We start from the raw sequence: 24,582 nt of genomic DNA on the forward strand, positions 1-24,582 counted from the left end.
TCTCACCGCCTTGGGATCTCGCTACTCCTCGGTATTTCAGTTCATGCGGGAAAGAGAAAGGGGCTCGGGTGGGGCCTGCGGATGGACGATGTGTTTAACCTGTGCGCCGTGAGCGGGCTCCCCATCGCTCTGCCGCCCGCGGCCGGGCAGGGGCGCCTCGGGCTGTGTCCCCAGCGTAACCCTCCGGCCCGGCAGCCGGCGAGCTGTTTATACAGCTTTACCTGGGCTATTCTCGTAGCCAGTAAAAACCCTCGCCCGGCCACGGTAACCTAATACGAGGGCCGAGGCAGGCGGAGGAGGAGGGGGTGATGATGGGGCTGGCTCAGTGGAGAGCGAGGTGTGCACGCGCCAGAAGGGGGTTCTCTCCTTTTGTCCCTTCTCCCGGTGCAGAAAGAAACGGGGACGCGGTTCGCGTGATCGAGGTGGGGGGACCTTGGGCTTAAGGAGGAAGGAGGAGGCCGGCGTCCACGTCCCTGTCTTTTCTGCTTTTCACTCTCTCGCAGGCGTTGGGGACCCGAGCCCCAAGCATAGCAGCAGCTCAGACGCTTGCCGCCGGCAGGCGCGGAGGTCCCGGGGGCGCCCCGCGGGGCTAGCGAGGCCCAGCCAGGGCATTCCAGGACGAGGACGTGGTTCCTCCTCTCTCCCCGCTTTAACTTGCCCCATTGGCATTCCCACACCTAAGACAAAACCCGAAAGGAAGGGAGCCGACGCTTCAGCAGATCTTTCCTCCCAGCCCAGGCTCTTCTTCTTCCCGAGCGCCGGGTCTCGGCGGCAGCCCCCGGCGGAGGGAATCGAATTAAACGCCTCTTGGAGGTGATTGTCTCTCGCTAATTGCCCTCACAATGGCCACGACAGTGGAGTTGCCCAATGAAATGTCCCGCGGGGCTGCGCTAGGCTCCCTGCGACGCACTGGCCGCCGCCGCTGGCCCGGAGGTTGCTGACCGCCCGCCCGGGGTGCGAACCCAGCTGGTGCGGGCCCGGCGCCGGCCTCGGCACCTCCGGCCTCCACTTCCTCCCAGACGCACGGCCACCGCGGCCCGTTCACACCATGTTTTATTGACCGAGCGCAGGCAGAGAAGATGGATCGCGCTGGCATGGGGCAGTGATTTCTCCCCCCGCCACCCCCCCTCCCCCTAGCACCGGCGGGCTGGGGCCTCGGGGCTGCGCTCCGGTGTCTGGCCTTTGCCGTCGCTCCGCGCCCTCCCCCAGCCCCCCGGTCCCGCAGGTTCCCGGCTCCATTTCAGTCTTTACACTGGGAGGCCGGGTCCGCCCAGGCCGGCGCCGCGGCTCCGGGGGGAGGGCCCGGCGGCGCGGCCGGCTCCGCTCCCCTCTCTCCCGCCGGCAAATATTTGCTGGGAACCCGACTGCTCAGCGCGCTCCGCTCGCAGAGCCCTTAAGTAAACACGCTCCAATGACCGCCCCGGGCGGCCCGCGGCGCGCTCGCTCCCCGGCTCGGAATTAGTAGTAACTTTATGACTCCGACCCCGAGGCTCAGCTTTTCTGGGTGCCCTCCCTTCTCCGCGGACGGCGGCTCCCAGGACCTCGGCCCCGCGGAGCTCGCCTGGACGCGCCCGGCGCCAGGCTCGGTGGGTGCCGCTCCCGCGTGGATCTCCGATCCCTGAGTCCTGGGGTGAGCCTGGGGCGGGGGGGGGGGGGCACGCTCCTCCCCTCTGCGCTGCGGGGCTCCGGTTCCTTGGTGGGGCTGGGCTCCCCACGTCTATCTCGACTTGAGTCTCTACAGCAGCAGGAAGGGCGGATAGGTGGGACGCGTGTGTTTGGGGGCTGGGGGGTGGGTCCCAGTGTAGCCCAACCGAGGAGAGAAAGGAAGGCTCCATTTCTTACCCTTTCCCCAAGAGGGCACACACACCTCACTCAACTTGATGCCTACGGCAGCCGCCTGGAAGCCCGGCGGCGTTGCAAATAGGCCACACTGGCTCCTGCCGCCCCCCAAGCTCGGACTCGGCTCCTGGGGGTGGGGGCGAGGGTAGGCGGGCAGTGGTTGCGCCGCTGTCTGCTTGGCTTCGGGATTTGCTTGCCTCCGGGGTCCCAGGCATCCAAGCCATCCGCCTGCCCCTTACCCGGGTGAGGGAGGCCTCGCGCCCTACTGGAGCCCAGGGCGACGGCATCCTCCTGGGTCTTCTCGCTCTCTCCTCCGGGGAGAAGGGGGGCTCGTAGGCAAGCTGAGCAGAGGTGCCCGGGGAAGGGGCTGTCAGGTCTGCCGAGGGGCGCTGAGCGTCTCCGCGGGAGGCCAGGATCTGCTCTGCGGGCTCTGTATGGCAGAGGGGAGTCAGGACCACCTTGTCTCCCCTTCCCCCGGCCTCGAGCCCCCTCCCCTCTCCTCCCCTCTCCCGCCCTCCCCCGGAGGAGGAAGCCCAGCCTGCATTTGCCGGCGAGGCCGGTCTAGCCGGCGCCGGGCCCAGCCTAGACCCCCGCAGCCCGGCTCTCCGCCTCAGGCCAAGCGCCGGAGCCTCTCTCCAGCCGCGCTCCCTTCCCCCTTCCTTCCCCTGGGTCCCGAGGCCGACCTCGGCCCACCCTCCCCGGGATCCCTCTCCTCTTCTCCTTTTTCCTCCCCCCCCCCTACCTTCCGACCCCCCTGCTCTGTGCTCCCGGCTCTGGGGCTGGGCCCGTGACGTCAAACACAGTGTGGCGTCGGCGAGACTGGCCGGCGCGGGCCATCAAAAGAGCAACGTCCTCTTTCCCAATTACCCACTGTCAGTCCGGGAACAGGGGCGGACCGGCTGGGAATTAAATGTTAAATACCCCCTACAGGCTGGCTCCATTACACCGGGCATCCAGCCGCAGCCCCCGCGCCTCCCGGCCGGCTCCCAGCCACCCAGACCTGGAGCGGCCTCACAGATCTTTTATTTTTTCAGGGTGGTCGGGGTGGGGGGAGGTGGGGTTCTCCATCCCAGTGCAGCCGGACTTGGGTGCGTGTGATTTAATTAAAACGAATAATGCCTCCCCCCGCCCCCTCCCCAACCTCAGGATGGTAGGTTATCAGAGCGGCGCCGCTGCACCGGAAGGCCTCCTTTTCACAAATCTTTTCTCTTTGTCTCTTAAACATTGCTCTCTGCCTCAGAAGTTAACATTTTCAAGTTGTGGCGCGGGCAGCCCTTCTCTCCACAGGAGGGGGCTCCCTTTTCCTTCCCGGCTTCCAGGCCTGGGGCAGCTTTGGACAGAGGTCAGGCGAGCATACATCCTGGTCCTGGACTGACGCTCGGAGGAGAAGCGCTGTTCATTTTTTTTTTTTTCCTGCTTCCATTCTTAATCTCGGGACTTTTTAGCAAATATGTGTATGTGTGCGCGGTCATCTGTCCCCGTTTGCGGGGCGGTTTCCGGCGAATGTTAGGAACTAAATAATTAAAAGGTTCGGAGAGCGCTGTGAGCAGCAGAGGCTGGCAGCTTGACTGGCCCTAGAGAGCCGCGGTCAGAGAGAAAGGAAAATCGATGCTCCTTTGCCCGGCCGGCCTGATAACCGGGGACGAAATGGGCTCAGGAGAAACGGGGTGGGTGGTGGGCGGCGGTGTTGGTGCATAATTTAGGGATTTTTTTTCCCTCCTGTCCCACCGATTTCTAAAAAACATCAGGTTTTAAGAAGATGGAGACGCAAGAGACACACTCCAAACTCAAGACCCAGAGGACCCACGTTTTCACTACTTAATTCAAAATAACATTTTACTCATCTTCCTATAAGGATTGTGCATTAAAACAACTCCCGCCCGCTCACCAAGTTAAGGCTGAATGTGAATATCGATGTTTTTGCATGCAAGGAACCCTCCAGCTCCAATTTTTGTATTTGAGGAGCGAAAAGGGAATCATGTCTTCCATTCAAATGGAACCCACATTAAACTCTTAGTACCGTCCTTGGGAAAGCCTGCGGGAGAACTCTGGCTCTCCCATCTCACACTTTGTGCAGGGCGAACAGAGGGTGGGACCTGAGTCTTCTCCAGCCTGACCCCGGCGCGGGCCCCGGCCGCCTTTTCGGGCCGCGCGGCTGCAGGAGACTGAGCGCCACTAGGGGATGCAGTGGCTCAAAGGACCGGGACGGGCCGCGGAGGTTGGAGGCCGCGGGGCCGGCCAATCGCGGCCCGGCCATGGCCTCGCCCGCTGATTGGCTCCTTTTCCAGCCCCGCCCCGCCCCGCCCCGCCCCGCTCCTTTTCCAAGCCGCGCTCCCGCCGCCCGGGGTTTGGGGCTCAGCGGCCCGAGTCCGGAGCCGCGGTGAGGTGGCCGCGGTTCTGTCCCGCGGCCGGTGAAGGAGGCTGGGGAAATGCGCTGGGAACCGGAGTCAGTAAGGAAAAAGTTGGGTAACTGGAGTGAAGACCCGGGTTCCATCTTACCAACCCCTCACTGCAGTTGGAGCTATTTTGGAGTCTTTCTCCCTCTTTCCTTTCCATCCATCCCATCTCCACTTTTGCCACTGGAGTTCAAAAGCACAGTACGATTGCAACTATTAGGTCTGAAAACGACAGCTGCAACAGCTGACACATTCGGGTGGCTTGTTAACTCAAAAGGCCAGGGAACACATTGACAACGACCGACCCCAAAAGTGACGCGGAGTTTCAATCAAAGGCATGTTTCTCTTGCCCGATTTCTCAGTTCGTAGACATTTCTCTCCAGAAGCAAATCTCAAAGTACCTGGACGTTAATTTTTTTTTTCCTGATAAGTTTTACATGCTCAGAGCACCAAGTCCATGAACTTCTCAGTACTCCCCAGAATGATTTTTTTTTTTTAAATTGCCCACTTAAAAAGTCTGAAAAAGCAACTGTGCCTGTAGAAATTAAGTTTATGAATGGAGCAGGCCGGTTGCACCGGCAAGGAATAATCCACCCAGCCGGAAAGAATTGGCAGGAGCTGGAGCCACATTTAAAGGGCCAGAGCGCGAATTCCCTCCTGCCCGCCCCCTCCGCCCCCTCCTGCCCGCCCCCGCCCCCGCCCCCGCCCCCGGCCGCTTCGCCCACCAGCCGCCCCCGGGCTCCCCGCCCCGGCCGCCCTGCGAGGCGCCCCTTTCCGGTCAGCGAAGGGGCGAGAGGAGGGGTTGGGGGTGAAGCCCTGGAGCGGGTTTGGGTTGCAGTTTCCTTGCGCGGGGGAGGCTGTCCCCTCCTCGCCAGCGCCAGGCTCCTCCCTCTCTCGCAGATGACACTAGAACCTCCTTAAGTTGCGTCGCGCCACAGCTGTCTGCGAACACTGAGCTGCCTGGCGCCGTCTTGATACTTTCAGAAAGAATGCATTCCCTGTAAAAAAAAAAAAAAAAATACTGAGTGAGGGAGAGAGACAGGAAAAGAGAGAGAGACGGAGAGGGCGCAGGACAGAGCCAGCCACGCAATCTGACGGAGCACTCTCTGCTCTGCTCTTCAGGTCACACGCCTCCTCCTCCTCCTCCCTGCTCCTCGCTAACCAGGTTGGTACCGGCGACTTTTTTTTTTTCTTTTCTTAAGTTTAATTTTTTTCCCTCCTTCTCTGCATTTGGGGAAAAAAAAACTGTACAACATTTAAAACTCAACCCTCTTCTTTGGGAGAGTTTCTAGAGGCTGGAAGAAAGGTCCTGGGACCGATGTCCCCCGGAGGGTGGAGGGAGGGAGTGTGGTCCGAGTTGGAAGGGCTCAGTCAGGCTCCCTCCCGGGCTCCCTCCCGGGAGAGCCGGGCTGTGGGGATGACCTGTGGGAGCCTTTCCCTCCCGGGCTGCGTCCGGGTTTTCCCGGCTCCGTGGGAGGTGCGCGCGTGTGTGCGCGTGTCCCGGGGCGCGGGCCGGCGGCTCCAGGGCAGGTGGTGCCACTTCATAAACTCAGGTGCCAAAGAACTCAGGGGCTCACCCAGGTCTCCCCTTCTCTCTTTTGCAGGTTGACCGAGGAGGGCCTCCGCTTCGGAGCCGCTGAGGAAGAGACTCCCTTGCAGAATTCCAGCCGTCCTCGCCCCCATTTGCCATTTGGGGCCCCTTTATCCTACTGTACCTGTATTTTTAAATTTTTACTTCTTTTTTCTTCCTCTTTTCTTTGCTAAACTACCACTCCAAGGTGTATATATATATATATCTTGCTCACCTTTCCTTCCCACCTTTCCCATTCCCATACTGAGAGAAAATCATTAAACGGCCCCCGCTCCTCCGACGGCAAGCTCACCTGCAGATCCTCGCAGCCTCCACCCCCTGACATCCCAGACCGACCGCCCTCCCTCTCCACCCGCGGGTTCCGGGCCCGGCGAGAGGGCGCGAGCGCAGCCGGGGGCCATGGAGGTGACGGCAGACCAGCCGCGCTGGGTGAGCCACCACCACCCCGCGGTCCTCAACGGGCAGCACCCCGACACGCACCACCCGGGCCTCGGCCACTCCTACATGGACCCGGCGCAGTACCCTCTGCCGGAGGAGGTGGATGTACTTTTTAACATCGACGGCCAGGGCAACCACGTCCCGTCCTACTACGGAAACTCGGTGAGGGCCACGGTGCAGAGGTACCCTCCGACCCACCACGGTGAGTCCACCCTGGGCGCGGAGACCCCGCTGCCCCAGGGGTCCGGGGGAGGCCGGGAGGGACCAGGGCTGGGGAGACACTGCCAAAGCTCCAAGCGCCGTGAGTGCTTCATTTTTAAAAAACCTGGGGCCCGGAAATGGGCGAGGAAGCCGCCTCGACCGTCTGGAGAGTGTGTTTGCACCGCAGTCCTCCAGGCGCCTCTCCGCGGCTGGAGACCCGGGGCCTGGCGCGCACCTGGCCGGCGCGGGGCCGCGGGTCGGGGGCCTCGGAGGGCCCAGGCGCCCGGGGCCAGGCTCTGCCTCCGCGGCGCGGCTCCCCGCCGGCCCCCGGCGCTGGCCCCAAGCGGCGCAGACTCGGTTCTTCCCAAGGGCTTCGCTCCTCCAGGTATCTCGGAGCTCCTTCTGCCAGCGAACACATTTCCCGAAAGGCCCGAGAGCCGCCTTTCTCCACATCCCAGATTCTGACGCTTCCCGCAAAGCTCGAACCTTAGGTTTCTAGGCAGGTCTAGCTGCGCCTGGGCTCGGAGGAATGGGGTTCTGGCGCTTCAAGGCGTTTTGGTGGAATGACGACTCTCCTGAGGTGGAGGAGGCATTGGCAGTTTCCTAGGTTCCCGGCTGCACAGAATTTTCCCGCGGCTTGGCTTGTAAGGTTGCCTCCTTGCTGCTCCCCGCAACGCTGGCCTTACCGCCTGCCCGGGGCCTACAACAGTCCAGGAGGCTCCCAAAGGAGGTGGAGGATCCACCAGGGTTTCTTTTATTTTTTTTTTATGGAGGAGCGATTTCAGTGGCCTTAACTTTGTTTTTCCTTTCTCTTTCACCTTGAGAAGAAGTTTGGGAGTTCTGAAATGCTAAAAAGAAACCCAGTCCTGTGTAGCTGGGGAGGGGGGGGGGGCGCTAACGCTTCCCAGCAGCAAGAGTGTTTTTAAAAGAAGAAATAGCAAAGTTTTAAAGCGTGAGGCGCTCTCAGCGCCCCGGTTGGCTGAGATGACAGAGCCCCTCCGGCAGCAGGCTTCCTCCCCCTGCTGTCACCCGTTTCAACAATTGTTCCTGCGGATGGGGCGCTCTTTGCCCTCGTTCTTCGCAGATCGGCAGTTAAGTGGAAATGCGTGGATGCAGGCTTCACATTATTTACTATACTACTTCCTGCATAATCTGAATCTTGACCCTTGGTGTTCAGAGAACTCTCCTTCCCCTCCTCTCTCCTCCCCTTCCTCTCCCTCTTAAGATTTTAGTTTCAGTATTGTTCTTAATGGTTGAAATAGGACGTCAAACGCTGAGGCAGGCACTGGATTAAAAGATCAAGGTGCGTGTGTGTGGATTTGAACTTGCAGTTTAGACTTCCCCCTCTCAGGGTGTATGTATGCACTTGTCTTGGGTCGTGGCTACCTTCAGCCGTGGGCGAGTGAAACATACACATGCACTGGACTTGTGTGTATCGGGAGCTCAGGTGGAAAACTCACAAAGCACACCGGGGGAAGGACAACGTGGAGGGCATCTGGGCCTTAATTTATTTTCTTCTACAGGACTGGGGAGGGTGGGAAAGGCGTCCCAGGGTACAGTCTTGAGAACTTTCTCCAGCAGTCTGAACAGTTACCATTTCCCTGCAAATCCCATATCAGGCCTTGCCAATTATGAGCCAGCATTGAAGTAAAGGTTACTTGCAAGTAACCCTAAGAAGCTCCCCTCACCTCTCTCCCCAGCCCTTTCCCTCCTGCTCTGGGCACTGCTGCTGGTGGACTTTCCTGGTGTTGAGTGCTCCGCGCCAGGCTCACCCCTTCAGGCCTCATCACTCACAGCTGACTCTTATCAGGCCGGCTGGGATTAGGTCTAGGATGGGGGACCCCGGCCAGTGAAGGAAGCCAATAAATCAAGTCAGGTTTCTAGAGAGGGACCTCAGGGGATGTGATTTAGAAAGTGTATCTGGAGAGTCCAATAAGCCAAGGGGCCCTTCTTCACTCCATCTCAGCACCTCTTGGATGTCAGGCCCAGGCCCTTCATTCTTCGGGCGCTGATGGGACACTGGTGTGGGAGGAAGGGATGAAGTGTGTGCAGCCCGAGGTACTGTGTTTGGGATTTTCCTGTCAGGGAGACTGGGGCAGGCGGGGAATCTGAGGGCCTCCGGGCTGTTCTCACCAGCCTTTCTGTCTCCTGCCCTTTCCCCGCAGGGAGCCAGGTGTGTCGCCCACCGCTGCTGCACGGATCCCTGCCCTGGCTGGACGGTGGCAAAGCCCTGGGCAGCCACCACACCGCTTCGCCCTGGAACCTCAGCCCCTTCTCCAAGACGTCCATCCACCACGGCTCTCCGGGGCCTCTCTCGGTCTATCCCCCGGCCTCGTCCTCCTCCCTGTCGGCGGGCCACTCCAGCCCGCACCTCTTCACTTTCCCGCCCACCCCGCCGAAGGACGTCTCCCCGGACCCGTCCCTGTCCACGCCCGGCTCGGCGGGCTCGGGCCGGCAGGATGAGAAGGAGTGTATCAAGTACCAGGTGCCGCTGCCCGACAGCATGAAGCTGGAGTCTTCACACTCGAGGGGCAGCATGACCACCCTGGGAGGGGCGGCCTCCTCGGCGCACCACCCCATCACCACCTACCCGCCCTACGTCCCAGAATACAGCTCCGGACTCTTCCCTCCGAGCACCCTGCTGGGGGGCTCTCCCACCGGCTTTGGGTGCAAGTCCAGGCCCAAGGCGAGATCCAGCACAGGTAGGCGCCTGCTCTGCCCTGGGGCTGCTCCTCCTCCTCTTCTTCTCTTCCTTCTCCTAAATCCAGGACCCGGAAAGGAGAGCCCAGCCTGGCTCCACTGGGTGCGGCTCCAGACCCCTCAGATTTGATTTCTTTCCATTCTAACAGCCGCAAAGAGTAAGGTGTGTCCCCTCTCAGTCCAGTCTTCAAGGCAGCGAGGCAGTGGGATCCAATTAAACCCCCCAACGGGGAGAAAGGAAAGAGACAAACACAAACACAAACCCTCCCCCTGCCTGCCTGTCTGCTGGGGGGTGGGGGGTTATGGGCTCTGCCTGTAACCTTCCGTCAGTTTCCAAGACCAAATGGGAGGCGAGGGAATAACTCTTGAGTGTTTAATGCTAAAATGAAACCTCCTGAAACCTAAACAAACACAGGTCCCTCCTCTGACCCTTCCTGGCCTCTGAGTTCTTTGACTGTTCCTCTCCGCCCTGCTCTCCCGGGGTCATTCAGTCAACAGAGGACCGTCCTTTACACAGACCTGTGTAAATAAAGTGCATACATCTCTCTCTCTTTTTTTTGCACTGGGCGTGACATTGCACGAGCAGCCCCCATATTCTTTGTGTGGAAATAAGGGTTCTCATGGTAACTTTGGGGACAGCAAGGCAGGCTGTGTCCTAGGGAAGCGGCTGCATGTGAATCAGAAGTAGCCAGGGCAGGGGCAGGGACAGGAAAGTGTCTCAGGACATAGTGCTCGGTGGATCTGAAGCCAGAGGAGGTGGGAAGGAAGGACTGCAACAGATCCAGGTGTGTGTCTGTGCTTCCTCCGCTCATCCTCTCTCCAAAGAGCGCACACCCTGTCTTACCAGCGCACTGTTTATTTGTTCTCTTGCATTAATGTCCACCACCTCCCAACCCACACAAAATAATAATAATAATAATAATAATAATAATAATAATAATAAAAGAGAATCCATCACCAATTTTATTTCTAACCAAAGCAGTTGAATCAGAAAGTTTGGGATTCGCTGACATGAGAGTCAGTTACGTTTTTAGAGATGCTTCTGTGAAGACGGTTGTTGTGTGGTGGGTGTGTCCATTTCAGGGGGGGTGAGTGTCCCGGTCTATTCCTACCGTCTGGCCTCTGTCCTCCATCTGTCGAGTTTCTATATACAGAGAAGTGGTGAAAACCACTTGTTTTTTTTTATGGGCGAGATGAGCAGTCTTGAAGCAGAGCTGGCAAAACCCCGGTTTAGAAAGAAAACTTGAGAGGGAGGGCTCTGGGCACCCAGTGACCAGGAGATCAGCTCTCAGGGTTTTTTCCAGGGTGACATTCACTCCCACCGCCTGGGCAGGACTGTCTCTTTTTAGTTGATATGTTTTTGCTAATCCAATTATTTTCAGACTGCTGCACGCGACAGTTGCATTGTTTATCCCGAGCCAGGAACTTTGATAGAGTCCGGATGCGGTTAGGCTGACAGAAAAACTCAGACCTGCATGCTCAGTACATGAAAGCCGGCAGAGGGAGAGGGAGGTAGGCTGCCGGTGGAGTCAGAGAGAAAGCGAGAGGGAGAGTGGGTCAGGAGAGCGGCCTGGCTCCCTGGTCAGGGGCTGGGCTTGGCGCTGAGTGGGGGGGTTGGAGAGAAATGGGTGCAGTTTTCTGCGGAAAACTTGGGAGCAGATCAAAGGCTTGAGGTCTGATTGCAAAGAAAGCAGACCTGTGCCTTTTGAGGTAGCGATGGGATTTTGGTTTTTAAGTTCTCTTTTCTGGTAGGGCTAAAAGTTTTGGGGGAAGATCGTGGTATCTGAGGCCCGTGCGGTGGTTTGTGTGTGGGGGAAGAGGACAGAGTACCTTTTCCAGAAGCCTCTGGTTTCTCTGCCCTCATTCCCATGTCTGATTTCTCACCCTGGGTTGTGCATACCTTCGCCCCTCCGTTTAGTCTTTTTCTTCCTCTCATCTTTTTCCTTAAGGCTCTGAACGTGAACATGAGCATTAGGGAGGTGGGGAGAGCTGTGGTTTCTCTAAACCAGAATCAGGGGCACCTATATACCTGTTTTATTTTGTGTGTGTATGTGTGTGTGTGTAGGGGGAGAGATAAGGAGCTGATTGAAATTTGGCTTTTTACTTCCTCCTCTAATTCCTTTCTCACAGTTAAAAAAAAAAAAGCACAAAAAAGCAAGGTTAGCACACCTGGGCCTCGAGGGAGCTGGGACTTTTGGGAGTGTGGGATCGGGGAGGGGAAGTTTCTAGACATTTTCTGTGTAAAGGCGGTGGAAGTGGTGGGCATTCTTGAGAAGGGGGATTCTTTTGGTTTTAGTGGTTGCTCTTTTTTTTTTTTTTTTTTTTTTTTTTTTTTTTTTAAAAAACAAACAAAAAACTCCTTCTTTGCACTTACCAAGGAGGAGATCGAGAGGAGAGGGTTGTCGCATTTTGAGACCGTTGAGCTGTGGTTAGGGCACCTATTGCTTTTCTAATGAGGGCTGGCGCTGACAAAAGACAAAGCCTTTCTGCAAATGGCCACTTCTTAGCTCCCCACCTCCTGTGGGCATCCCACTTCACCTTCCTCTTCACAGCCGCCACCCCTGCTCCCAACCCCGTCCTTCAGCCCAGTTTCTGGATTTCAGTCGGGGCCGAAGGGGTGTTTGAAAATGGCTGTTGAATGTCAAGAGGCCACGCAGCTTTGTGGTTCTTGTCACCTAAGACAGAGGTGTCTGTGTGAGTTGCTCACACCAGGCAGTGAGTGAGGGGAGGGAGAGAGAGAAAGCAGGAGACAGTCAGGGCCTCCACTAGGAAAATTGGTTGTTTGTGGAAGTCACGGACCAGAGGCAACAAGGAGGAAAGAGAAAAAAAAATAAGTAAAACCCACGCGAGTCAATCGCAAACTTGCGGAGTGAATCAAGACAGAAAATTGCTCTACTGAGCAGCGCTTTGCTGCGGAGGCAGCCGCTGCTAACTCTTCAGGTCCCTCTGAAAAGGAAGCTGTCATCCTCCCCACCGCCTGACAAAGGAAAGGAAGTCAGACTCTCTAGTCAGGCTGGGAGATCGCCCAGCCCAGGGTGCTCAGGAGCAGGGAGCCAGAGAGACCTCACGCCAGCTCTGCCAGCGGCCAAGTAGGAAAGGGACAAAATGGCTGGGAGCCTGAGCGGCCCCTGCCTTGGCAGGATGGAGAGCAGGCAGCCCCAGCCAGGCCAGGCCAGCATCCCTGTCCCCGGATGGGGCTGACCCTGTGCCCACTCGGGGCACGGAGCCTGCAGGGCTTACCGGCCTCCTGGCTCTGGCAGCCTCTGGCACTCCTTACCCACGTGCCCCTTCCTTTTCCCTCCCTGCCTCCCCCACATCCAGCGGCTACTGCCCGCAGGCTTGGACCCCCTGAAAGGTGTCTGGATGCAGTTCAGTCCAAAGCCTTTTTTGAGGACCGATGGAGGCTATTGGGTCCCTTGAAAGTGCTCCTGGCACACCAGGACCGTGCTTAGGTAGATAATCACGGGGGTTCTTGGAAGGATCTGTGGAGACCCTGAGATAGGAGCGGTGTTTTGAATTTGGAACAAGAGAAATAACAATAAGATCTCTCTTAACTCCTTGACACACATTTCATTATTTTGCGGAAAAGGAAAGTGAACAAAAACAACTCAATACTGGCATGGACTCCAAAGTGAAAGCAGACAAAACCCTTTTGCATTTCCTAAACGTTCTTTTCCTTCTTCCAATTCAGCCCTGGGGAAAAGCATGGGTCACAGGTGTAAGCTCTCTGATTCCCTCCTATTTGGTCTGGGGTCTCTGGAGGCAGCACAGGCCCTGTCCCCAGGCCAGTCGTGCCCTCCCAGCGAGGAGTCAAGATTCCCCATTACTCCGCTGGGTTTTCTTCTCTCAGCCCAGCCTGTCTTCCTAGTAGTTTTGAGTTAGCTGGTTAATCTCCTAAAACAACCTTTAGGAGCTCATCTCTCTTTTGCCCATCCCCCAACGCCTCCCTCCCAGTACCCCAAAGAGAGCAAAGTCATCCTCACTCTGGCAGAGCCCCTGGCTCCTGCAGGATTGGGAGCAGCCCCCCGCGGGATAGAGGGGGGGTTCTTTTCTTTGGGGTCCCTTCTCAGGGCAGCCGGGTGTGGAGAACAGCCCCCAACAACCAGACAAGTTCACACAGAAACAGTCCTCCTCCTGTGAAAAGTTGAAAAGCATTCAGTAAGCAAACTCCCCGGGTCCTGAGATGGTGTTTTGAGGGATTCTCCTCTGGAGCTTTCCCTCCGGAGGTGGGTCTGGCTCATTCTTCTGCCCCTGAGTGAATGCTGCCCGAACCTTGCCTGGCCGGTTTTTGTTGATTTTGTTTGTTTGTTTTTTTTGGAGAAAGAGCAATGGGGGCAGGCCCCAGTTAATGAGCTGACCAAGAGCTCCCCCAACCCCTTCCCTAACTGGCCTGCTCTGATCTCCTGCCTCACACTCTGCCCCTCTCCTGGCCCTTTCCCTCCCCTCACCTCCAGGTCCCTTGCCCAAAGATGGCACTTCAGTCCTTGTCACAGTATCTGGGAAACTGTGCAAAACCTTGGCCTTTTCTAGAGGAAAAAAAAGATGTGGAAATGAGTGGGACCTGCTGGGTTTTCATCTGTTGCTTGCCAGCCAGGGACATGTACAGTTTTATGGGAAGTAAAATCAAAAGCCCTGGCCACTAAAATCAGTCAGCCAATTGATCAATCTATTCATCTATTTACTATCTGTTTACCTATCTTGCCATTGATTCAATCTTCCCTTTCTCCCCATCCTAATCTTTATGACTTAATCAATCTGTATAGACAGACTTATTGATGAGAACGGGTCACTTTTGTTTTCCTTTGAGGGAAATGAATGGGATGTTTGCTTTTGGGTGTCTGGGGCTCCGAATTTTCTGAGGGAACTCTTTCAAGTTGAAATTTGCCTCGGTCCTCAGCACTGATCTGGCCCAGAACGAGGCTCTGCTGCAATATATTCATGGGCCGCTTCTACACGTATGGGTTAGGCCAGGAGCTGGCCATCCAAGAATTCTTTTCAGCATGGCAGCTGCCTTCAAGGGAGATGGGGGTGGGAAAGTTCCCTAACAGAGGGAGAAGAGAGAAAAAACTTCTCTGTTTGACTGTCATTCTCTAATTCTGTGCGCTATCAGCGTTTCTGCGTTTTTTCCTTCCATAAGTGACTTATGTGTGATCTTGTTTCTAGAAGGCAGGGAGTGTGTCAACTGCGGGGCGACCTCTACCCCCCTGTGGCGACGCGATGGCACCGGGCACTACCTGTGCAACGCCTGTGGGCTCTACCACAAGATGAATGGGCAGAACCGACCCCTGATCAAGCCCAAGCGAAGGCTGGTGAGTGGTCTTTGAGAAGCATTGATCCAATACTAACTAGTTGGTGTTCTTCATTTCCTCTCTCCTGGAAGGAGAGCTTTCTGCAGGAAATTGTCAGGACAGCTCAAAATCATGTCAGCTTGCTCAGGGTAGTATCCCTCCTCACCCCCTTTCGTTTTTCAAATTAGATGCACAGAAAAGCTTTCTCTCTTATTTTCCTCTCCAGCCACTTACCAAATTGTTAAGGGTGTTGATTTTTTGGTTATCAAATCTGAAATGTATCCGCTAATAGAAGGAGTGCTTGGACAGGATCAGGACCACTGACTTAAGATGCCTTGATAATGACTGACAGATGGAGAAACCTCGGATGAGAACAGAAGGTCCCAGGCACCTCCCAGAACTTGGTCCTGAGGTGGTAGAAGTGGTCACAGCCTCAGTGCTGGGTGAATCTCCTGTGCCAGTGATTAATGGGGCCAGTTAACAGGATTTCACAAGCCGAAGACATTGTATGCAGTGGAGTTTTTCATCTTAGAAAGTGAGGACTTTCCACACTTAATTCCTGTGGGGGAATTTGTGTGATTCCCAGATTGCCTCTTGGTGTCCCCAAGCATTTGGTCTTAAACCCCGCCACTGCCCCCCCCCCCCCCAATTGAACTACGATCACTAGGGTGCTAGTTTTTATCCCCCCTCTTTTTTCTTTCTTAAACTTCTTAACCCTTTACAAACACTCGAGAAAACCTGGCGCTATCAAGCATCTGTTAGGAAACTGGCAGAAGTTCATTTGTCAACTTGTGCTCAGAACCTCAGGCCGGCTTGAATAGCAAGTGCATGTAACAGACAAATAAAAGCACACTTGGCAAAGCATAACTTTACAACCACAGTCGAGAAATCAAAATGTTTTTTGTGGTGATGACATTCACCATGTAGAGTGGGGAGGAGGGGGTTTTCCCCATGCAAATTAATGTTGAAGAAGCATCCATCAAATTCTAAGAGGGAAAAAAAAAAAATCGAAATCCTTTCTATTAAAAAAAAAGAAAAAAAAAGAATTATGCGTCTTTCCCATCAGATTTTAGTGCAATTCAACACCTTTCACATCCTCTTCAGAAGAAGGAAAAACTTTCTAGGGATGGAAGTGCCCACGTGACTAATTTTTGGCAATCCTTAGTCTCTAAGCTTTATTCTTTCTGATCTTTGCCCCTTTCTCCAACTTTCTCAACCTCCTGGTCCCCATGTAGTTTTTTTTTTTTTTTTTCCTTTCTCTCATGTGCAAAGCTAACTTCCTAGGAAAAAGCTGCCGGATATCTGAGCACTGGAGATAACTCATAAACAACAACTCAGCTTCCCTAACCTAAACGTTAAGATGTTTGAACGGATCAGAACAAGACGTGTTTGAAAAAAAAAAATGGCTGGAGGTGTTAGCACAGAATGAATATGATCACACCACAAAAGAATGTTCTGAATCACTCAAAACCTGGCCTTCATTAAAAAAAAAAAAAAAGAAAAGAAAAGAAAAAAAGAAAAAACTAACAACAAAAACCTCTTGTTAAAAATAAGTCATTGTACTATTACAAGTTAACTTTTTTTCCTTAAGGTAAAAGTAAAGAAGGAAAAAGGGGACGTAAAGTCTCAGGCTATGGGCGGATTGATGAGCCGGAGTACATTTGACATTTTCTTGGGGTTTCTTCTGTCTGATTGCACAGGAGGCTCTCCTTGCATTTTACATAACACTGTCTCCATTCACCTTTCAGAAGCAATCGCTAGACTCTGAGTAATAATTACTTTTAATTCTAGAGTTCATTGGCTATCACTTTTTCAGCTGTCTTTTCTGTCTTACTCATCTGTTCCGGGTGGTTTTATATTTTTAGTTCCATAGAATTCATATGCTCTGTCCCGTCAGACACTTGGAGCAAATTCAGGATTTTTTTAAAAAATTTTTTTTATCCCTTAGATGCATTTGACTTCTGAGTACCTAGAACCTTTCTTTTTCTTCTCTCCTATATTTCCTGTCCCTCCATTCCAGCTGTGTGTCTCCAGATTGTTATGTTCATGTTTTGCACAGTTGCAGATTCACTGAGGCCACCCAGCCCAACGTGTAGCCAGCTCCCCGTCAGATGCATATCTAACACTGAGTAAACTCACTCAGGAAATGGGAGAAGTGACCGAAGGGAAGAGCCATAGAATTCTTTCCTCAGTGTTGCCGGGCCAGGCTTTTCGTAGGTTGGACAACCAACGAGTAGCTTGCTTTATTAATGTACTTTGTCTCCTGCTAGTGAATCAAACAGTGTGGCTTTGGGAAGTTCTGCATAAATTCGCAGAAAGTCCGTAGACCAGACACGCTTTCTGAGTCTGCTCCTGTTTATGAAACTGCCAATGTGCTCTGATTTTACCAGTTGGCCCGTTGTGCTTGTGCGATACATTCCAAGTTGCTGGGCTGGGAATTCCGGTCCTGAGTAGATATCAGTCTACTATATCCGAGTATTTCTTTTAAAGGGGGAAAAAAAAAAAAAGTACAGGAAGATCATAATAATCACATAATAATGTAATTGTCAAAATCATTAAACACTGATTTAATGTATTCTTTTCCTTTCCAAGAATACAGAAGAACCAGTTATTTGAGTGTTAAATTATCACGTTTCATAAAGGCAGGTGGAGTTAGAGGGAGGTAGTTTGTATTGAATTATTTTTAAAGCGGACCTTCAAAAAGTAGGACCTTTTCGATTATGATAGGTAAGGACTGTTTTTAATTTCCAGTTCCTTAGAATGCAGAAAGTAAGTACTGGTACTGCAAAAAGAGAGGCTCTGCCAGTTAAGCCTGTAGGATGGAGGAGCGTGTCTATGGGGCAGTTTAGTGGCTCTGAAAGGAAAGGAAGCAGTCTGGTTAACTCAGGATGGCCACTGGGTGTTCCATACCCAGCAGCTTCAGATCTCTGAAAAATATTGATGGAAAAATACGCCACAATTTCTGTCCCTTTTGTCCTATGCTTCTAAACCTATGCCAGATTAAAAAACTTTTGTTTTTTTTAAATCAAGCTAGCTGAATTCTTTCTCCTCTTCTTGCCTGTCATAATATTTTTGAATTCAGGGGCAGGAATAATTTTGTGGTTAACTTTTTCTTTTTATGTTGTGGGGGACAGGGCTGAGGAGTTGAGAGGTGAATGTTAGAAGTGACCCAACTCCATTTTCCCCCCAAATGTTTTTGAGTTTAATTTTCTTTTTGACAGTATGGACATAGAGAATAGTCCCCCTTGTACATGTGTGCCAAAAGAAAGTGCAAGATAAATTTCTCTTTTAAAAGAAATGAAGGCAGTGACACAATCAAATAATTAAAATTCAAGTTGAGGCTGACATTTGACCCGCAGCTATTGTGCTCCGTGAGCAGCAAATAGGAAATACCTAATTTCCAGAAGGTGGGATGAGATGAGAGCAGGAGGAGGGGCCACGTTCCTGTCGAAGACCAAAATCCCCTCCTTCCACTTTGTCTCATTAACTAAAACCTGCCTAGAGAGGACGAGGATGGCTGTCACCGTGAGTGACAGAGGCTGAGCGCCGGCTGTGTGAATGTAGGGCTGCTGCACATTTGCCGAGGTCTTGTTCGCACTGGGTGTCCTGCCTGGTGCTTCCTGAATTATGCACCCATGGATGCAAGCTCACCCCGGTACCGGCATCCTCATTCCCTTAGCACTCTGCTCTCCGTAAGCCAGCCTTGTTTCCTTAGGGGTCTGCGAAGTGCTTTTGGTGCCTTTGGGGCTGTGCTTACTTTGCTGTTAGTCACTGTGATGGCCAGGCGCCTCACTGAGAAGTCGTATCTGAGCGGTTGCATTTGAAAAAGGCCTCTTGCAGGCCTGGCGAAGGAGGCTACTGGTTAATGCAGAGTGGCCACCCGTAAAAACGAAACATCTGGTGGACTCTGTGTGCTAGGGAGAGGGGGAAACGGACGCAGAGGATAGCATTAGCTTCCCGATCCTCCCAAGTTCTACCCGGGAGCGCAGCAGGCCAAATTCTGACCATGCGGCTGCAGGCTGGCACGCTCCTCTGCCAGTGGATCTTCTGTATTTTTCTTTTTGAGGCTGCTTTTGGGGATCTTCCTTACTTTCATGTGGGCCACTTGCTAGTTTTGATTTCAATGATAATTTTTTTAAGTCTGTCTCTGTAGTTCTGAAAACACATTTAACATTTGTTTTGATTTCTCCCCCCCTCCCTCCACTCCCCAGTCGGCAGCAAGAAGGGCAGGAACGTCCTGTGCAAACTGTCAAACCACCACTACCACGCTCTGGAGAAGGAATGCCAACGGGGACCCTGTCTGCAACGCCTGCGGGCTCTACTACAAGCTGCACAATGTAAGTGTCACGGGAGCCAGCCACCGCCGTCTCCCTGGCTGACGATGCCCAGTGCTCAGCGTCATCCGTCCCAGGTCCCCCCTTGTCCATCTGCATGCCGTCCTCTGGGCCAGACAGCAGGCCTCCGATCATCAGTGCAGCGGGACCGGTGTAGGGAACTGCTCTGTAGCGTAGCCTTGCTGAGAGCAAAGGGTTTAAGGACAGACAATCCAGCCCCCTTAGTACGTGCGGAGACTATGAGGAAACACTGAAGATAATGGAGCAATCTAACATGGGTGGTGGATTTGAGTCTGGGTTTTTAAGGGGAAAAAAACTTCTCCTTGGAAAACAAAAACAAGTCACGATTTATATTTTGATGTTTTCTTGTGTTTGTGTTTCTGGCAAAAAGAAAAGTAACTAGGATTATAATGCACGGCACAGAAATCTCTGAAGCGCAGAGGACCGAGATCCAGTTACTGAGGGGCAAGTCTTGGCTTACCCTGCGCCGTGAATTTTAAATGGATTCTCTGTGTAGAAGACACGGGATGAAATGTCTGAGAGATCTCGTCTGTGGGCTTTGTCCTAATCAGCAGAGAACTGAGGAAAGTTGAGGGAGGATCCCAGAGCCTTACCCAGACTAGGGAAAAGAAATCCTGCCTTTCTCCTTCTATATACCATGTTAGCAGAATGATAATTGTCAGTCAGTCACCTGGGTTTAGCTTTGTCAGTTCTAACCTTTTAATTTGGGAACCTCCCATGTCACAGTGTTTTTGCCTTAACCCCCCCCCCCCCCCCCCCAACTCTGGCTAAAAGGCTATGACCTAGTGAGGCCCGAAGTTTGCCTTCGTCCCAAAGACAGAATTGTCATTTCCCTCTTGCTGTCACGCCCTTCTTCGGCTCCATCAGATTTTCCCAAAGTCAGGTGTTATTTGGCTTTGGCAAAGTCTGGGGCTGAATGGGGGAAAAGGCAGAGCTTTTTGCTCACGGCCATTCTGGCAGTCACCTCTTCTTACCCAGGAATACCTGGGAATTGGGGAGGAAGTGTTTCTGGTTAAATTTTTTTGAGTCACAGGAGAACTTCTTAGGGTGACCCCAGCACCCTTGTCTTTTTTTTTTTTTTTTTTTTTGCCTTTTGGGCATAAGTTGCTGAGATTACCAGAGAGCCTGCAAAACTCACCTCCCTGCCTTCAGTGTCACCCTCTTGCTACGGGCCCGAGCAGGCCCAGCATGATGGAACTCGGGTCTTCCTAGAGTCGGTTCTTCTCTCTTAGGTCCCTGGACTGTGTCTACATACACTTATCAGCATTGAAGCTTAAGTCCGATCTCACTCAGGGGAATTTGCTTGCTCACTGCAATGGAGAGAACAGATTTGTGATGAGAATCTGAAAGATTTGGGGCATTAGAGTTTATGAGTTATCCAGTCATTAGCACAGCCTATAAAATTATTTTGGGGTTGTAATTTATGATTTTCAAAGAACTTTTCATACTATTTGATTGCTGTGGAGCCTCAAATAGTCTCATGAGGTAGACAGAGCAGAAATTATTTCTATTTCCGGTTTACTTAGAGAAATTATGACTCAGAGAAGCAAGTAACTTGTGCAAGGGAAGATGGCTGGGGAAGTGGCAGAGGCAGGGCCGATTTCAGAGAAGCAGGTGGCTTTCCTGGGGAGCATCAGAACTGATGGGGACCAGGAGAAATGCAATGCCTTCTCGTTTTAGAATGTACCCGAGTTCAGTTCAAAGCAGTGAATTGTGTGTGTTCGCATATATCTTCCCTAGTTCCACAGAAGTATGGGAAATTAACCAGATTTAAGTTTCTTTGACTCCTTAGCCATGATGAGATATGATCTCACTTGAGTCCAACCTAAGAGAAATGTTTCTGAATATTATGGATTTCTCATCAAATCAAAGAAAAGTCCAAGAACTCTCTTCACCGCTCGTCCTCCTCCTATTCTTAATTAGCTCATGACTGCATGGGTGGGCTCCTGTGGGAGAGAAACTTGCTCATCAGTAAGAGTGGCTTTTCTGTCTTCTCTGGTTTAATAAGAATTCACAAAAGGAGGCTATCTATGCTTATTTAACAATGAGAGATACTAATCCATTAACATTCTCGTCGGGTTTGTTGTGGGTTCTGCCCATCGAGATACCTGCATAAGTATGCCATAAGTTAGTTCCCTTTCTGCTTATCTGGGTGTTTCGATAACTACCTATCTCAGTATCAGTGAATCTAGGTGGTGTTGGGACTAGTTATCTGGGTTTGTGTGGCTATCGGTGTAACTAGATATTATATTTAGATATCAGGCTGTGTGTGTATCTAGATATCCGGGTAAAGAGCTGTGTGTCTGGACATTATCTGGGGGAAGATTTGATGTGACAGTAGATTCCTATCACCTCTGTAGGCAGCACCTTTACCTTGATTATAACTTAGAAGGAACCCAGAGATGTTCTTTTGGCAACGACCTTTTAGTTCTTCTGCCATCACTTACGCTGCCTTCCTGGCACAAGGGGAAATCAGGTCTCAGCTCCAGTGTGAGGTTCTGTACCCCCCACTGTCCCTGCCCCGACCCCCCCGCCCCACTTCCCACCTCCCACCCCACTCACCCCGTGACCTCTCCCAGCTCAGCTCCAGGAAGCTGTGTGTTTGCTGCTCTCAGAAGTGCAGTCAGCAGCCTGTCCCTCTCGGCTGTTTGAATTCTTTCTTCCTTAACTGCCGTTGGTTTGTTTTTGGAACAAACAGGTAGATCCTAGAGCCATGAGGAACTTCTTTTTCGCCCCTCACCCTTGAGGATGTTTTTTCCCCCAAGGAGTCAGGAATGACCGAGACCCTGACATTCCCTCCTTGAGTTGCTTTGCCACATTTCCCTGGAAACATGGCCAGGTGTGGTTTGCTGCACAGGACAGATGACTGCTGCTGCAGTTAATTTGTCTGACACCTCATGGAGAGTGGTCTCTGTGGCTTTGTAATGTCCCCTCTCTTGATTCAGCCCCCCGCGCCCCCTGCAAAGCAAATGTATCTAAAAAAGAAAACCAATGAATCTTATGGAGAAGAACTGTCTCAGAGGTTGAAGACCTGTGATCTTTCGAGTTGTTGCTTGTCTCTGTCTTTAGTTTCCTGGTTTTTTTGATTTTTAGGATGAGAGCACTTTCATGCTAGGACAGTGCTTTGCATCCCCCAAGTGGTTTAGCTGTTTGTCTAGTTAGAAGGGGAGAGTCAGAACTAGGTAGAAATTGCGATTTTTCAGTCATTACAGTTGCTGTAAGAGGGACAAGGGATGACCCTTTGAAAAGATAGGTTGTATTAAAATATGACCCCAGAGCATACAAATTCCCGGGGCAGATTTGACAGCACCTCTCCTTGCCAAAGGCCAGGTAGGAGAGAGGCAGCCAAAATGTACTTCGAATCGGGGTAGTCGTGGTTTCCCGAAGCAGATGCACACCAACACTTCTGGCCGCCTCGGCAGTGCTTTTCAGTCCACCACGGAGATCAGGAGAGGGGACAGCGATATTTCCCCCTTGAAGAGGCCTCCATCCTGATGAAATAGTCTCAGGAAATTCTAACAAAGAAAGACAAGTTATTATATTTTAGGGAAATACAGTCATACTGGGTAGGTCTCTAGAATGTGGTCCTTGGGAAGGCAGAGTTCCCGTAGGCAGATTCCCCCACATGACCGATAATGGATGAACATGATTAATAACCTCTGCTTGGAACACCTTTTTCCTATGGTCTCCTGGGTTCGGAAACTGATAGAGGCCGGCAGTCAGACCTCCGCCGCTGACCCAGCCCATGGGCCCGTGGGTCCCCGGGAAGGGGGCAGGAGGGGGCGGGAGGGAGGGGCCCCGGGAGAGCAGAGCCCTGAGCGGGGCGGTCAGAGGGACCTGTGATGGAGTGGGCAGGAGCCTGTGCCTTTTCAGAGCCAGCAACAAAGTAAAAAAAAAAAAAAATTGATCTTTGTTTAGATTAACAGACCCCTGACTATGAAGAAGGAAGGCATCCAGACCCGAAACCGGAAAATGTCTAGCAAATCCAAAAAGTGCAAAAAGGTACACGACACCCTGGAGGACTTCCCCAAGAGCAGCTCCTTCAACCCGGCCGCCCTCTCCAGACACATGTCCTCCCTCAGCCACATTTCGCCCTTCAGCCACTCCAGCCACATGCTGACCACTCCGACGCCGATGCACCCGCCGTCCAGCCTCTCCTTTGGACCTCACCACCCTTCCAGTATGGTCACCGCCATGGGTTAGAGTCTCTGCTCCATGCTCAAAGGCCTCCAGGCAAGAGTGCCTCCAGCCCCTTCCGTGTGCGTTTCTGCAGGAGTATATCATGAAACCGAGAACCGATGGATATCTGTTCGTTTTGAAGGCAGAAGGCAAACCGTTTGCCACTTTTGCTGAGGAGCTCACTGTGGCGTCTGCGTTCCCAATCACTGAATCTGGATCCCATTTGTGAATAAGCCATTCAGACTCATGTTCCCTATTTAACAGGGTCTCTCTAGTGCTGTGAAAAAAAAAAATAATGCTGAACATTGCATATAACTTATAATGTAAGAAATACTGTACATTTGAAGAAGACTTTATTGCATCTGGGTAGCTGTAAGAAGGCATGAAGGATGCCAAGAATTTTAAGGAAGATGGGGGAAATCAAGTATGGGAATTAAGAAGAAACTAGGTCTGATGTCCAAATGAACAAACTGCCAGTTTTTGTTTCTCTTCGCTGGCCACAGGTGCTTGATTGCATTAAAAAAAAAAAAAAAAAAAAAAAAAAAAAAGTAAAAAAGAAAAAAAGAACCAAAAAAAAAAAAAAAAAAGTCGTAGGCGAATCATTTGTTCAGAGCTGTGGGCCTCTCCTTAGGATATTGAATCAGTTCGGGCAATCCATGGTAACACTCACATTTTGCCATCGAGGGTTTCAGATAGCCTTTTCCCAGGCCTACATGCTGCGTGATCCAGTCCCTGTAATTGTTGTTTGTATGTATAATTCAAAGCACCAAAATAAGAAAAGATGTAGATTTATTTCATCATATTATACAGACTGAATCGTTGTACAAATTTATTTACTGCTAGTGTTAAGATCTGCTTTTTTTTTTTGTTTAATATTTTTCTTCTCTCTCAATTTTTGGTTGAATAAACTAGATAATATTCAATTGACCTAAGGTGATTGTCCTCCAGAGGGCTTCTTTTCCCTTTTGTTTTTTGATGATATTTATTAAATAGCTTCTAAGGGTACAGCAGCATCTGTCGTTCCACTCACTCCTCCCGCAGCCTGTGCTATGAGGGTAGCAGTGTATGAGCTACCGACATGCATGTCAGCGCCTTAGGCCGGACAGCCCTGGTCCCGGGGAGCAGCCTGGCTGATTGTTAGCTCTGTTGTACTCTGTGTTAGTGATCACTGCCTTTCACCTAATCTGTTGGAATAATAATAATATAAAATAAATAAAGTGAACATATTTTAAAACAACCCAATAACATCTAAAGTGTCTAACGTGTGGCCACGCTCTTCTAGAACCTGGTAGCTCTAGCTAATTTAAGCAGAAGAAGTTTAACAAGTAACTACACCCAAACACATGAAGTTACTCACTAGGAGATCATGCGAACCCCAGGCCATCCACGCTAGTTCCTCTGGGAAACGGGGTTCTTCAGAGCCTTCCATGCAGTCCCGAGGGTTTATTTACGCGGGGGTGGGAGTAGCTTCCGGGGCCCCTCCATGAGCTGCAGCTCCCTCTTCCTGGTGCATCTTGAAGGAATAGCCAGTCTCCTCACAGGAGAAACCAGGAGGTTTCCTTGCTGAGATTCCCAGGCGGACTGCCGCCGAGGGG

The 24,582-nt window shown here is 52.2% G+C and overlaps 1 protein-coding gene across 4 annotated transcripts; it reads left to right on the top strand.

Moving 5' to 3' along the window:
- The first annotated feature begins 5,131 nt into the window (after positions 1 to 5,131).
- Positions 5,132 to 23,919, top strand: GATA3 (GATA binding protein 3). 4 transcript variants are annotated; one of them, XM_084872054.1, is made up of 6 exons: positions 5,132 to 5,400; positions 5,840 to 6,466; positions 8,631 to 9,167; positions 14,329 to 14,474; positions 18,665 to 18,790; positions 22,727 to 23,919. In XM_084872054.1, the coding sequence occupies exons 2-6, from the start codon at positions 6,226 to 6,228 to the stop codon at positions 23,009 to 23,011; spliced, it is 1,335 nt and encodes a 444-aa protein (XP_084728180.1). In that variant the 5' UTR covers positions 5,132 to 5,400; positions 5,840 to 6,225; the 3' UTR covers positions 23,012 to 23,919. The 4 variants fall into 4 exon arrangements, with proteins under 4 accessions (XP_084728180.1, XP_084728181.1, XP_084728182.1 ...); XM_084872055.1 differs by lacking the exon at positions 5,132 to 5,400 and having other exon boundaries at positions 6,077 to 6,466; positions 14,332 to 14,474; XM_084872056.1 differs by lacking the exon at positions 5,132 to 5,400 and having other exon boundaries at positions 6,077 to 6,466; positions 22,735 to 22,933.
- Positions 23,920 to 24,582: the final 663 nt, after the last annotated feature.

The sequence above is a fragment of the Pipistrellus hanaki genome, assembly GCF_964339955.1.
Source record: "Pipistrellus hanaki genome assembly, chromosome: 1".
Classification (NCBI taxonomy): Eukaryota; Metazoa; Chordata; class Mammalia; order Chiroptera; family Vespertilionidae; genus Pipistrellus; species Pipistrellus hanaki.